The sequence below is a fragment of the Macaca nemestrina genome, chromosome 6 (assembly GCF_043159975.1).
Source record: "Macaca nemestrina isolate mMacNem1 chromosome 6, mMacNem.hap1, whole genome shotgun sequence".
NCBI lineage: Eukaryota > Metazoa > Chordata > Mammalia > Primates > Cercopithecidae > Macaca > Macaca nemestrina.
Genome location: NC_092130.1, coordinates 71,473,768 through 71,489,942, shown reverse-complemented (window position 1 = coordinate 71,489,942; position 16,175 = coordinate 71,473,768). Strand labels below are relative to the sequence as shown.

Sequence of the window (16,175 nt, the reverse complement as noted above, 5' to 3'; positions counted from 1 at the left end):
AGTTTACACAGGCAATCCCAACTTGATGGTAAATGTTTACATTTACTGAAATATGGTTGCCTATTGACGTATTGCAATGATCTGGTAGTAGTTTTTGTTGCAATGTGTGATAAGATATTAGCATTGAATATAGTTAATTGATGAAAATGTGTTCTTATTGATATTGTGGCACATTTTATATGTAAAATATATGGGTTTAAGGAAAGAATATTTTATACTGAATAAATGAAACTATAGCAAAAATGTGGTAAAATGATGAGAGAGGATGAGTGAGAGTCACTGGCACAATCGTAAAAGTAACTGCGTAAAAATAATAGAGAAAAGCATGTTATTACCAATAAACAATGAGTAAGGGAACAGAAGAAGCCAGCAAAAAAGAAGTCGGAGGAAACCCAAAGGTACTGAAACAAGCAGAACTGTTAGAAAGAAAGGAAGGTAAAATAAAATTTATATTTTGCTAAACATAGTGTCCCTTATCAGAGACCCAAGAAGAGGTACAAAAAGACAGGCCAGGAAATGGGAAGCTGTGGAAGTAACCTGATACTTGAGTTTGGCTTAGTTGTCTATTTTTGTTTAATACAAGTTTTAGAGAGAATTCTGTACTAATGCTCATCTCTGATTAGCGTGTAATTCTGTATAGTTACTATGCTAGAGAACAGTTTTATTGTTTGAACCAAACAAATTTATTTATTGAACCAAACAAATTCAAATTCTCAAATACTGTAGTACAAAAAATTGTTAAGAAATTTATGAATAAAAATTTTACAGCTAGTTTCATTATAGAATGTAAATATTAGCTGAAGTATCTTTTTTTGGTTGATAATATCCATGAAAAAACTGCCAATTTAGCTTTACTGCTAAACAATTAGAATTTGTAGAATTAAAGATAGTCATTTAGTGCCAAAGATAGAACCACTATTTTAACTAATTTACATCCTGTTTGTCTAGCCTGAACACAAATGATCCTGAGGTACAAATATTCAGAATATCTTATTTTTCATTATTTAAAAATTAATTCAATAGATTCAAATGTAACTATTTAGAAATTTTTTAAAAACTGGAAGGGAGAACATTGTTTTTTGTTTTCATTTTATATTAAACATTTAGTATATCTGTACAAATAAAAAATTATATCCAACTATCCAACTAGAAATGACATAAAATACACTTTCCCACCTATGATTACATTTCCCTTTCACTGAAGATAATTTTTACTACCACCAGGCTCATTCAGTAGACTAGTGTTTCCCATCTTTTGTAAAGAGTTGATTTCTCATCCCCTCCTAAAATTCCTAAGTAATATATAGCTTTAAAAGAAAAGGGGTCCTATGAAATTTAAAAAAAAAATAAATTTATAGGGCCAGACGTGGTGGCTCACACCTGTAATCCCAGCACTTTGGGAGGCCGAGGTGGGTGGATCATGAGGTCAGGAGTTTGAAACCAGCCTGGCCAACATGGTAAAACCCCGTCTCCACTAAAAGTACAAAAAATTAACCAGGCGGGGTGATGCACACCTGTAATCCCAGCTACTCGGGAGGCTGAGGCAGGAGAATCACTTGAACCCAGGAGGCAGAGGTTGCAGTGAGCGGAGATCACGCCATTGAACTCCCGCCTGGGTGACAGAGCAAGACTCCATCTCAAATAAATAAATAAATAAATAAATAAATAAATAAATAAAATTTATAGAGATAGGGTCTCACTATGTTGCCCCGGCTGGTCTTGAAATCCTGACTTAAGCAGTCCTCCCACCTTGGTCTCCCAAAGTGCTATTACAGGCTTGAGCCACTGTGCCTGGCCAAATCTTAATCTAGTGCCTTAGATCATTTGGCCGTGCTACCGGCTGAGTCTTACAGAATTTTTGAGAAATATTTAAAATCTTGTAAATTACTCATAGTCACCCCAGTATATTACTAAACTGGATTTGGAATAACTTATTAATTAGACTATTAAATTAATGTTAATAACTAAATTTACATGAGAATAGAAAAGATAATTAAATGTCATTTTTATGTTAAAAATTCAGAATTTAAAAAAGTTTGTGTTGAAGTTTTATTTAGATTGTTCAAGCTCAGTAAGGGTTTTGCTTGCATATTTTTGATGCTGTTTTATTCTTGTGTTGCTTTTTTCAAAATGGTTTATTGGGTAATTAATTTTAATAGAATCTAGACCAGACTATTTTCAAAAAACACTTTTGTTTTTGCCTCCCAAAAAGCAGCTCATCTTGATACTCAAATGCTTGAGTGAAGGTATACAAATCTTCATTACATACTTGAGAATTAGCCTGGACTAGGGTAAGGAGAAAAACGAATCTCTTTTTCTTTCCCCAAGAAAAAAAAATTTTCAAGTGCTGCTTCCTTATTGCCTTTTCATATAAAATAACCTCTTTAATTTCACTAATTCCGGTATATTTTTGCTGGACTATTCTTTAGGAACAAGATCTAGGGAAAATAACTAATTAAACAGCTAGCCCAATCAATCAGGAAAACTTATTAAATATAACTTATTAACTGTACTGTATTAACTGTAACTTAAAAAGGAGGCTTTGCTCCTACCCCCATATCTTTGGCAAAAATCTCAGATAATTTACTAATGAAGAAAAACCCTGTCTGTTGAGGCTGAGAAAGATGGGATATTTGAGGTAAAAAGCTTGGTTTCATTTGTGATGTCATTATGCTGGGCTCTTGGTATGTTGCTTTTTTTTTTTTTTTTTTTTGCTGGTGCATCCTACATATATTACTGTCAAGTTTGTAAAATTGTGTTGGGATTTCATTCAAATCATATTGATAAGAATATTCCTTCCAGTGCTTCCAGAGAAGTCTTTGAAAGACCTGATATACCTAGGCAGGGGATATGTGTGACTTTTCCCTGTGTATGTGTGTACACATGTGTATATACACACATACACTCACAGTAAGTTCAGCTTATATTTCATAACAATGTTGTATAGGGGATGGGGAATAACAGATCTTTGAGCTTCCCTCCCTACCCCCAAAGAAACTAAGAAACCTATAGAATTGAAGTATGATCTTTATGAGATAGCAATATAAGTTCCTTACTATTTAGTTTTTTAAAAACGAAACAAAACTCAGATACTTTCCCCAGATGACTTTTTCCCCCATACATGTTCTTCATCATATACTTAAATGAATTTCTGGGAATGCTGGCTGAGCTTTTGTACTTCATATACCTTTCCACCTTAGTTCATCAAACTGTGTTCTCTCAGTTGGAAATAAATGCAAATTTGGAAGGATAGGTTGGCTAGAACAAGAAATCAACATGTAGCATCCTCGTTTGGGATGCTTTCCTGTTATGTAGACCTTTTAGAGAGACAATGATAAAAATAAGTCCTTTGCAAAGATGTTACATTGAACTTCTTGTATTCAGTAATAACTTTTGAATAAATAAGCACTTTTGCTATTAGTGAGACAGAAATATGTCCATTATAGTAAAAATTTTAGTATTTACTCTAATTAGATGCACTATGATAAAATTTTAAAATAAAATTTTTGATTATACAAATAGAAAATGTTTGATTATTTTTTACTTCTTTAATAATTACAAATTATTAGTATCGGTATATACAAAAAGTTAATTTTGTATAGATTATGTTTGTTTTTAAAAGTAATATTCTTTTACCTCATATAGTCATGGGTGGTTCTTTAGATAAAATTGTTCTTTAAAACAATTTTTGGGAATATGTTAAAATGTTTTTTGAAATAAAATATTTTTCTTATATGTTAAATATGATATAATATTGTTTATCATAGTTTGTGTGAAAATTAAAAAGACTTAGTTTACCAAAACTTCCATGTATAGTCACAACCTGAATATATTTTAAAAGTTTAAAATGTTATTTAATATGAGTGGAAGAAGTAAGAATCAGAATGTAGACTCTTCCTTGAGATCTATTTTGGACTTTTCAAGTTTTTTATTGTTGTTTTGTTTTGTTCTTTTAACCAACAGAATGGGTTTGGGATAATATGAAATAGAATTTTGAGCAGTAAGTTTTGGGTCTCTTCAGTGGTACAAAACAATGAAGTCTTTGTTAAAAACCAGTTTTTACTTACTACAGAATTACCATACTTTGGTCCTACCTAGAATTTATATCAGCCTGTAAAACTTCATATATGAATATGAATATTTGCCTTTCATTTATTATTAATTCTGATGTTTCCAATTTATAAATTACCTTCTCATGAGGCATTGTGCATACTGTATTTTGAGAACCTTAAAAGTTAGTTCAAATTACTATACCTTATCCACAAAGTTCTCTTTCTATCTGGAGGAGTTTAGTTCCTGTGTGCCATAAAAACAATAACATCAGCAACATTTTTACCTGTAATCAGAAAATGTGTGATTTAATCTACTATCAGTTAGCACATTTCAAGGAAATAACAATCATCTCTTAAATTATTTCTGACTTGGTGTTAGCATTTGGCCTCTTAAAATAACAGAGAATTTGCTTTCTCTACCATGCTCATGGTTTATAAACATTCCTTATCTTTGCCGTGTGTTTGTAATTGCATATTGGTGGTTTTCAGTGATGCTATTTCTCCTAGGGCTTTATCTACCATTGCTTTGTAGAAGCAGGACCAGCCATGTGGCAGAGGTAATGGTTAAGTCAGGTGAGTGAAGATAAGGACAGGAAGGCACAGCAGCAAGGCAGCATCAAATAAAACCTGAGATAGTGCTCCTGGAACATATGAGACTGCTCAGAACCTCTGTGATCAAGAGTTAATTACATAAAAAAGAAATACCTTAGCTTTTCATTTACATAAAAATTAAGTTGTTTTGTGATACATTTCTGTTAATTCCCTCTTTTTCTTCATAATTTCTCTGGTTGATAATTTTAGTATATAGATTTATTTTAGGACATGGTGAATAAGATTATCAATGCTAACTCTAAATGCTAATATTGTGTCTACCTTTGTATGACAGATAAAACAAAGTGTTGAAGTGTATGTATTTGTGGTAAACTTCAGCACCAGTACTTAAAAAGATATTTTAGGTTCATCATATAACTTTTAATTGGTCAATTTAAAGGGAGGAACATTTGTAAGAAGCCTTTATAGTTGCTATGAATTTTATTAGAAAATAATCAGTATTTTCTCTAATTTAGTTTTTTTTTTTTTTTTTTTTAATATTTGTTTAAGCTTTCTGATATGATCTCCATCAGTGAGAAGCCTTTGGCAGAACAGGACTGGTACCATGGTGCAATTCCCAGAATAGAAGCTCAAGAACTGTTAAAAAAACAAGGAGACTTTTTGGTGCGAGAGAGTCATGGGAAACCTGGTGAATATGTCCTTTCTGTATATTCTGATGGACAGAGGAGACATTTTATCATACAATATGTTGATGTACGTTTCCAGTTTAGTTCATATGTATATTTTGATGTAGTTCATTTTGGTACAATTGTATTAAAATAATGAATGGTTTGTGACAAATGCCTGCAACACTTGAAATTTAGCACTTAATTTTTTTCTGAATTTCTTAAATACAGTGCTTCAAAATTTGCTAACATTTAAGTATGTTTAAGGAAAGATGTATTTAGTAATATTTTAAATTAAAAATAGTGTTTACAAAATCTAAGTCTATAGCTATTTAAAATATGTTAAATTTGAACATTAAAGATATTTCGAATTAAAACTAAAAACAATGTGATTATTATAAGTTTTTTTTCTAGAGAAACTTAAGTTTATGAAACTTATACTTTTGAAATTGGAGCTTGGAATTGTTTTCAGAATGGTGCCGTGAAAGATTTTTAAGAAATACTTTATTGAATAGTGATAGTGAAATTTCTTAATGAATGGGATGATGGTTGAATTGGTTTTTTGATACATTAAAGATTAAGGTTTTTCTTTTTATAGATAAGCCGTTGTTTATTGGCATTAATAATGAATAGAAATTAATGAAGAATTAAAAATAATTTGTTTACATTGATTATTCTAATGCTAATTTATTTTTTGAAATTTATTTAAGCATTGCTAAACTACTTTCTATGTTTGTTACATTTCTTTATTGAGCCTTAAACAGATGAAGAGTAATTTCAAAATTTAACTTTACCCACTAAGGAATTTTAATGTTTTTGGCATATGAAGGAATTGATGCCTCTATTTGTTTTCCATTCCCATCATTTCAGATGGCCTGCATTTTCAAGATTGCTATCCACAGGATTTCAGTTTATGTCTAGAGACTAGGGTGATACTAATTGCCTTACAAAAATTGAACCATGATCATTAGATGAACCTGAGAGCTTGGATAGCTTAGTAACAGGTGTATGTACACACACGTACGCACATATACCTCTTAATAAGTTTATATATATATGAAACATACCTTTTTGAGCTGACATTCACATACAATACAATTAATCATTTTAAAGTGTAGGATTCAGTAGCATTTAGTACATTTACATCTAGTAGTTATAGCTAAATGAAGTAGATACCATTCTAGTAGGTTAAAAGGAATACATCCATTAAAGTATTTCCACTATCATAATGTTCACACTATTTGTTAATTTTTCATAGTATTCAGACCTCAATTGGATAATCATATTTTCCCACATTCATACATCTAACTTACTGTTTTGGAAACTCTGTTGTTTCTAATGATGTGTAATTTTTTATTTCCTTGGCAAACTCTTTTGTAATTTATATATGCCTTTAAGTTATGAATTTAGATAACCTACCCTATTACAATTTGTGACCATGTTGGCAATATTTATTACATGGTGTGAGAATTGTAGAAGGAAAGATTGTAGGTAAAGTATAAACTCGTTAACCACAACTTATATGAATGTTTCATTTTATTTTCTAAGCTCTGAAAGTAACTATTTTTGAAATATGTATTATGTAATACTGAAATATTTATCTTATCACTTCTAGTTTAAATTGTAACTATAAGTATTTAAATTAGCATTCTTAGAAACAAAAAGGAAAGGATCAGTGTGCAAATTATTGCTTGTTTTTAATATTGCCATTTTGTTTTAAGTGGCTAAAATGAACAATATAATATATGCTAAAAATAAGAGGTTACAAGTTCACATTTCATAGTTTTATCCGGTTTCCTTCTGTCACTGAGCTTTTTCAAATATCTCTGTTAAAAATGAGAACATTTATTTTTCACTAAACGCCTCAGATTTTCTGCTGCCTAATTTTATTCTAGTGAGTTTTTGCTGTATAATGTTGAGCTCCTCAAGCAATTGCAAACAGTATAAGATGATATAGAGTTTTAATTCTTTTTCATTTTGTGCAGCTGATTCTTCCATGAGCTAAAATTATCCTGTTCATTTCCTCCTATACCTGTTAACTAGAAGGGGTCAATAAATGGGGAAATTCATTAACAGATATTTAATGAGTGCCTACTGTATTCTAATGAAGGAGTTTATATTATAGAAGCTGTAAATAAATGAGCCAACAAGTGTTCCAAGAGAGGAGGTTATGAAGTAATACAAGATTTTAGAGGAGTTAAAAATATTAAATAGTAGATCAATAAAAAGAGCACTATATTTGGAGTTAGAACACTTGGCTTTCAGTCCTAGCTCTGTCTTTACTTGTTCTGTGGTTTAGGAAATAAAGGGGGTTAATATCTTAAAGAGTTTTTGCGAGAATCAAGTAAGTGAATACATACTTTGCAGGATGTGAAATTAAATAAACCAATAAGGCAGCATAGAAATGAATACTGGAAAGCTCATGCACTCATGCATTTTGCATTCAAGACATTGAATACAACATTTAATACAAAGAATAGACATTTCTCCAAAAAGTTGTGTAAATGGCCAATAGGTATTATGAAAAAATGCTCAGTATCACTGATCATCAGAGAGTACAAATCAAAACCACAATAAAACATCATTTTATCCCAGTAGAATGGCTATTATTAAAAACACAAAAAGTAATAAATGCAGGCAAGGATGTGGAGAAAAGGGAACTCTCATACACTGTTGATGGGAATGTAAATTAGTAAATTCATTATGGAAATCAATATGGAGATTTCTCAAAAAAGTATAATAGAACTGCCATATGATCCAGTGATCCCACTACTGAGTATTTATTCAAAGGAAAATAAATCAGTATACCAAAGGGATACCTGTACTCCCATGCTTATTGCAGTACTATTCACAGTAGCAAAAATAAGGAATCAATCTAAGTGTCCATTAACATTTATTATTTGTCTGGTGATTTGATAATTGAATGTGTGCCAGTACATGTACCATATACTGGTAAAGTGGTTTGCATGTTAATAGTTATTCAACTCTTTTACTCTGTGAGGAGGTACAAATATTATCTCTGTTTCACTAAGGAATAAGCTGAGACACTGAGAGATCTTGATTGGTGTTTTGCACACCTAGAACATATATTATTATAAATAGATTAGTACCTTCAGTGTGAAATATTCTCAAGCATCAGTGCTAATATATCATAGAAGGTATGCCTACTATGTACAAAAGTTCTTTAGGCAATGAATTAACAACTGCTTTGAACTGACTCAAACACTAACTGCCTTGAGTTGATTTATACTCCATAGTTAAGTGCTAAAGTAAACTAATGCAAGTTTGTTCATTACTCGATGAAACAGAAATATTCATTTAAGAAGTTTTATATAAATTAAATTTTGATACATTAAATCTTTTTTATTTTCTAGTATGGAAAAAGAGCTTTGAGTTTTTAAACTTTCAACTGGGAGAGTAATCTTCCAGTAATGCGAGTAATATAGAATTTAGTCGGTTTTGAAAGTTCTTATTTCTTCACAGGATTTTCTTAAAATGGGGGTACTCCAAAATCTGTATTGGTATATATCTCCTGGATGTGAGAACTATCAGTTGGAAGCGTTTGTTACATTGCATTGCAATGCTTCTTGCATTGAAAAATATGGCCAATAGGGTATTTTTGATTTGCCAGGTTTATTGCTATCAATTTATCCATATGACAACCTACTCATAGGCCAATTTGAAATATGAAAACAAGAGAAAAAGGGTCTTGGAAGAGTTTGGGGAAAATTGCACCTTACCTAGTGATACGCAATTTTAAAATGCTAAGATTTGAGCATGTTGATATCTGCAGTTTTGTCACTGGTGCATTTTATTTCTTTTTCAAAGATGCATGAATGAGTGTTTTTGGTAATGAATAATAAATGAATACTCCACTATAAAAAGCAAACTAATACCGTATCAACAGATAGAAAATAAATGGTCAGATGTATTAAAATATTTACCATCAGACTGGATATCCTTCCTTATATTTTTGATACTATTTTTGATATTGAAAGTTTTATCAAATGGGACACATATGTAGACATATGTAAACGTGTATCTTGTCTGTTAACTCGGGTGTATCCCATGCTTTATTTCCTTTGGTTAGCATTTTAGCAAAATGCATTTCAGGTCTGTTTGTTAGATTTTTTATTTTTCAACAATTTGAATTAGATTTAAACATTGTGAAGATTAATTTATCTCTCACAAGGTAGAATTTTAAAACATGTCAGAGCTTTCTTTATTTGTTTATATTTTTATCATCTTAATAACTTTTAAGGGTATAGTTTAGTAGTGTTAAGTATATTCACATGGTTGTGCAATTATAGTTTTTTAAAGAATGGAATCTAATTTGTCAATGAATGTAGATTTTCTAAAGCAATGTCTTCACATTTATTCTACCTTATTGTTCTCTCTCCAGAACATGTATCGATTCGAGGGCACTGGATTTTCAAACATTCCTCAACTTATAGATCATCACTATACAACGAAACAGGTCATCACTAAGAAATCGGGTGTAGTTCTGCTGAATCCTATTCCTAAGGTAGTTGCTTATATACTTTTTTGTCTGTTTGTTTTAAAAGAATTTTTGGTGCGTTAACATTTCCAACAGTATATAAAGTTCTTAGATTATATGCTAGTCGTTCAGAAAAAAAGAAAGTTTTGTTTTTGTTTTTCTGGCTTTTATTAGTAATACAATTGAAACATGAAATTTCCTTGATTTTATTAAGATGAGCTGCTTTTTATTCAGTATTTGCTAGTATACAAATGGCTTGGATTTTTTTTCCCCTTTCTTTCCTAGTTTTTCTTCAGACTTGAGGCTTTTCTTCACTTTATAAGGTTCATACTTTGAAAGGTTCAGGCTATAAAAGATTCAAAGTTGTATAAGTCAAAGACAATGTCCAGCAATTAGGAATAAATTAGGGTTTTAATTTGGGATGTTACATTTACAATGTATTATAAGATATTAGAACTATTAAAAACTAGTCTACTCTTCATGGAAGCGGTAAATCAGAACTTACCTATGTGGAGCCAGGTGGTTGGATAAGAGATTGTCTTAGGTCATTTTTACCTCTATGATCTATCGCAGAAAACACTACTTACATGTGCTTTTCAAGATTTGTTCAATAAAGAATGGGTATGTGGAAGTTTTGTGTTTTTAAGGTAATATATTTGGGACTTAAACCAAAGTGGAACAATGGAGCTGACTTAGTTTCTGAGCACCTTTGATGTTTCAGGAGTGGGGTTCGTATTGGCAAGAGCGCTTTCCTTTCAGGACTGTCTAATATGAAGAACAGCGTAGAAATAGGAAAGCCACACAATTTGGTAGATTAATATTTGTTGATATGACTGTTATACATTTAGGGATTGCTTTTAATTTGAAGTAAGTGTCAGTTCCAAGAGTGCTGGTACATAGTCCGGATTTAGCAATTTGGAAATTTAAAAAACAATTATTTTATTTCCTTTTGTTAATCTGGGAAATAATATCTATATTTGTACATTTATTGTACTACTGAGTCTTCACTGAGAGGATGACCTTTAATATTTCTCTCACGGAAGATTTTGACAGTTGTTTGTTAAACATTCTAATTCTCTGGTTAAGGAGCTGGCTTTCTTGAACAATTTTCTATAATTATGAAATTGCATAATTCTTTGTTAATTTTTTAAATTCATTTTCTACCCTTAATTACCAAAACCATAAAAAATTCTTCTTCAGTCTGAAATAGATTGTCACATTTTTTCTATAGCAAATATATATATATGTATATATAAATCTTTCAATATTTCCTCCTTCATCTTTATTTTTTCTTTTTTTTTAAATTATACTTTATGTTCTAGGGTACATGTGCACAACGTGCAGATTTGTTACATATGTATACATGTGTCATGTTGGTGTGCTGCACCCATTAACTCTTCATTTACATTAGGTATATCTCCTAATGCTATCCCTCCCTCCTCCCACCCCACAACAGGCCCTGTTGTGTGATGTTCCCCTTCCTGTGTCCAAGTGTTCTCATTGTTCAGTTCCCATCTATGAATGAGAACATGTGGTGTTTGGTTTTCTGTTCTTGCGATAGTTTGCTGAGAACGATGGTTTCCAGCTGCATCCATGTCCCTACAAAGGACACAAACTCATTCTTTTTTATGGCTGCATAATATTCCATGGTGTTATGTGCCACATTTTCTTAATCCATTCTATCATTGATGGACAATTGGGTTGATTCCAAGTCTTTGCTATTGTGAATAGTGCCGCGATAAACATACATGTGCATGTGTCTTTATAGCAGCATGATTTAAATCCTTTGGGTATATACCCAGTATTGGGATGGCTGGGTCAAATGGTATTTCTAGTTCTAGATCCTTGAGGAATCGCCACACTGTCTTCCACAATGGTTGGACTAGTTTACAATCCCACCAACAGTGTAAAAGTGTTCCTATTTCTCCACATCCTCTCCAGCACCTGTTGTTTCCTGACTTTTTAATGATTGCCATTCTAACTGGTGAGATGATATGTCATTGTGGTTTTGATTTGCATTTCTCTGATGGTCAGTGATGCTGAGCATTTTTTCATGTGTCTGTTGGCTGCATAAATGTCTTCTTTTGAGAAGTGTCTGTTCATATCGTTTGCCCACTTTTTGATGGGGTTGTTTTTTTCTTGTAAATTTGTTTGAGTTCTTTGTAGGTTCTGGATATTAGCCTTTTGTCAGATGAGTAGATTGCAGAAATTTTCTCCCATTCTGTAGGTTGTCTGTTCACTCTGCTGGTAGTTTTCTTTTACTGTGCAGAAGCTCTTTAGTTTAATTAGATCCCATTTGTCAATTTTGGCTTTTGTTGCCGTTGCTTTTGGTGTTTTAGACATGAAGTCCTTGCCCATGCCTATGTCCTGAATGGTATTGCCTAGGTTTTCTTCTAGGGTTTTTATGGTTTTAGGTCTAACATTTAAGTCTCTAATCCATCTTGAATTAATTTTTGTAGAAGGAGTAAGGAAGTGATCCAGTTTCAGCTTTCTACTTATGGCTCACCAGTTTTCCCAGCACCATTTATTAAATAGGGAATCCTTTCCCCATTTCTTGTTTTTAAAAGAGGGAATTCTCCATAACTCATTTTATGAGGCCAACATCATCCTGATACCAAAGCCTGGCAGAGACACAACAAAAAAAGAGAATTTTAGACAATATCCCTGATGAATATCGATGCAAAAATTCTCAATAAAATACTGGCAAACCGAATCCAGCAGCACATCAAAAAGCTTATCCACCATGATCAAGTGGGCTTCATCCCTGGGATGCAAGGCTGGTTCAACATATGCCAATCAATAAACATAATCCAGCATATAAACAGAACCAAAGACAGAAACCACATGATTATCTCAATAGATGCAGAAAAGGCCTTTGACAAAATTCAACAGCCCTTCATGCTAAAAACTCTCAATAAATTCAGTATTGTTGGAATGTATCTCAAAATAATAAGAACTCTTTGTGACAAACCCACAGCCAATATCATACTGAATGGGCAAAAACTGCAAGCATTCCCTTTAAAAACTGGCACAAGAGAAGGATGCCCTCTCTCACCACTCCTATTCAGCATAGCGTTGGAAGTTCTGGCCAGGGCAATCAGGCACGAGAAAGAAATAAAGGGTATTCAGTTAGGAAAAGAAGAAGTCAAATTGTCCCTGTTTGCAGATGACATGATTGTATATTTAGAAAACCCCATTGTTTCAGCCCAAATCTCCTTAAGCTGATAAGCAACTGCAGCAAAGTATCAGGATATAAAATCAATGTGCAAAAATCACAAGCATTCTTATACACCAATAATAGACAAACAGAGATCCAAATCATGAATGAACTCCCATTCACAATTGCTTCAAAGAGAATAAAATACCTAGAAATCCAACTTACAAGGGATGCGAAGGACCTCTTCAAGGAGAACTACAAACCATTGCTCAATGAAATAAAAGAGGACACAAATGGAAGAACATTCCATGCTTTCTTTTTAAATAAGTGATGCCACCAAATACCCAGCTTCTCAAGTCATAAATTGAGGGTCTTTGACATCTCTTTCTTCTACATCACTGCCCTCCCTCAAGCACTCTGGGTTACAATTAAGTATTTATCTCTTAAAAATACAAAAATTAGCTGGGGATAGTGGCACATGCCTATGGTCCTAGCTACTTGGGTGGCTGAGATGGGAGGATTGCTTGAGCCTGGGAGGTTGAGGCTGTAGTGAGCTGTGATTGTACCACTGCACTCCAGCCTAGGCAGCAGAGAGAGACCCTGTCTCCAAATAAATGAAGTGTTTTGTATGCTTAATTATGCATGTGGAAGTATGAACACCAATTCTAGTATATATCAGTATGAATAAAATACAGTACAGGAAGATATTTTTTATCCAGATTAGGTTAACAAAATATACAAATAGGATTTCAGCGATACTGATGTCCCATTTCACAAGTCAACCAAATGTTTGTATTGTCTAATTTAGACCTTGCTTCGCCAGGTCTAAATTGGGAAACCAAATCTATAAAAGAAAGAAATAACAACGCAGATATGAGTTTGACTAGGAATACAAAATTTCAAATAAAGCTATACCCCTTATAATATAAAATTTGCTATAAAACTTTGATAATAGATTAAATTCTCTGGACTATTACATGGTTAATTAATGTTTTTCCAACCCCCAACGCTTTGGAATTGATTATCTCACCATCTGATAGAACTAGCTATGAAAATAAATATATACTGGATGCTGTAGAAATTTAAAGGGTTTTATATGATTTTTTATATGAGGTGGAAATTTAAAGTTTATCTGGCTATTAACCTAAAGTACTTGTATTTGAAATCTAAAAATCATTATCTCAGTTTGTTGCAAATGTTATACACTTGATTTAAAGGATCGTGTTACTCTTTTAAAAGAAAATCACAAAACAGAAGCTTTGAGTTAGATAATTTTTCAATTATGAGTAGATAACAAATTGATATGGATTTGTTATGGTGGTAGTATCTATTACATATCTTCCTTTGAATTATTTGTACTCTTATAACTGAATTATATCTTGATTTAATTTGTGTGAAAAGTGAATGTCTTTGATTATATAATGTGCTATAAAATATTTAATTTCTGTCTTGCTAGACTTCATTTTTAGCCTACATAAAGAATTCCACTTTAGTTTCATTGTCATTTCTATTTCCCATTTATTTCTCTTCCCATTTATCTCTGCTCCTACCCATAAAAATATAAGTTTATCATCATAATGCCTAACTTGAGGACAGAATGGCTAAAGTAATCTCTTTCTTTATATTTTATGCACATTCACTCAGAGGTACAGAAAACTAGATAGGATTAAATTGTTTAACTTTCTCACTTTATTATAAACTAGTGGGTGCTTGAGTCACTCATTCCTCTCCCTGATTTTTCCTACACTACCTCCAGAGCTTGTGTAAACATACGGAAGATGGAAGAAATTGTTGTAAAGAGGGGTTATTAATCACCCATTATCATCATTCTTACATTAGCAGACACGTTATACATGTATATGACCTGTTCTTAATTCAGTTTCTACTCAAATGTCACTTCATCAGGGAGGCCTTCTCTGACTACCATGTATAAAATAACACATCAAACCCTTTTGCTCCCCCTTCTTCTGCCTTTATTTCTCTTCATCATGGTGACATTTAAGTGACATTGTATTATGTGATGTATTTTTAATCATTTGTCTCCCCCAAGTAAAATAACTTCCATAGGGCCACAATTAGTGTAGTGTTATTTCCAGTGTCTCGAAGAGTGCTGACCCATGCTAATGTTCAATAAATATTTGCTGGAAGATTGAATTCACTGAGCAATTGCTAGGAGCCCAGCTAATTGCTGACCTTTTTATATGCATTATCTCATTTAACTTCACATATTCCTATAAAATATTAATAAGAATTGTTGTTAATCTCATATAATATTATTGTTGCTGTTATTGCTATAAAATATTATGAATGAAGGGCTAAAGATTAAAATGGTAAATGAATTCAGGAATTCATTTACAGAAAACAGAACTGGTTAAGAGGCAGATCTGGAATTTGAGCCCACATTCTTAACCACTATTTTTCCAGATTGTAGAGTCTAGACTTTAGAGGCTAAAATAAACTGTTTAATTAATATGAATGTGAATTTAAGGGAAACGAAGTCTCTTTCATTCTATAAAATATTAACTTGAACAAGACTTTAATATATCAAAAACTATTAGTTTCTATAAAAGAAAAATTTCTGAACAGTAATATTGGGTAGGGAAAGCTAGGATTTGAGCTAAAATATAGGGATTGTTCAAATATATTTAAGAAAGACATCTAGTTTAACATTTAAATGACACTTTTGGAAGATATTTGCTTTGTTAAGTTTAATATTTCTTCATATTAAGATGTTTTTAAGTAAGAAATCTCTTTCTGAATCGAAAGTAAAGCAAAAACATGTATGATTAAATGTAGATTAGGCCAGGTGCAGTGGCTAGTGCCTGTAATCCCAGCCCTTTGGGAGGCCAAGGTGGGCGGACTGCTTGAGGTAAGGAGTTTGAGACCAGCCTGCCTAACAAGTGAAACCCCGTCTCTACTAAAAATACAAAAATTAGCCAGATGTGGTGGCATGCACCTGTAATCCCAGCTACTTGGGAGGCTGAGGCAGGAGAATCACTTGAAGCTGGGAGTCAGAGGTTGCAGTGAGCTGAGATCGCGCCACTGCACTCCTGCCTGGGCAACAGAGTGAAACTCCATCTCAAAACAAAACAAAACAAAAAAAGGTACATTAGATAGGCAGTGAGCAATTAATTTGAACCTTAGACAACCATCTTAAATTAAGTAATTGTAATTGTAGCTTTTTACCAGAATGTCATATAGATTGTCAGAGTATTAGAGTCAGGTTTGTGAGAGGAGAGTAAGTCTCTCTG

At 32.4% G+C, this 16,175-nt stretch overlaps 1 protein-coding gene across 20 annotated transcripts in view; it reads left to right on the top strand.

Moving 5' to 3' along the window:
* Positions 1-16,175, top strand: part of LOC105471095 (FER tyrosine kinase) — a 692,543-nt gene that overhangs the window by 457,347 nt on the left and 219,021 nt on the right. For 17 of the 20 annotated variants that reach the window (XM_024789505.2, XM_011723459.3, XM_011723467.3 and 14 more), the window contains 2 exons: positions 5,154-5,357; positions 9,672-9,794. In XM_024789505.2, coding sequence (XP_024645273.1) covers positions 5,154-5,357; positions 9,672-9,794 — 327 coding nt within the window. The remainder of the gene's footprint in view (positions 1-5,153; positions 5,358-9,671; positions 9,795-16,175) is intronic. The other 3 variants (XR_011624806.1, XM_071098647.1, XM_071098641.1) reach the window with 2 other exon arrangements.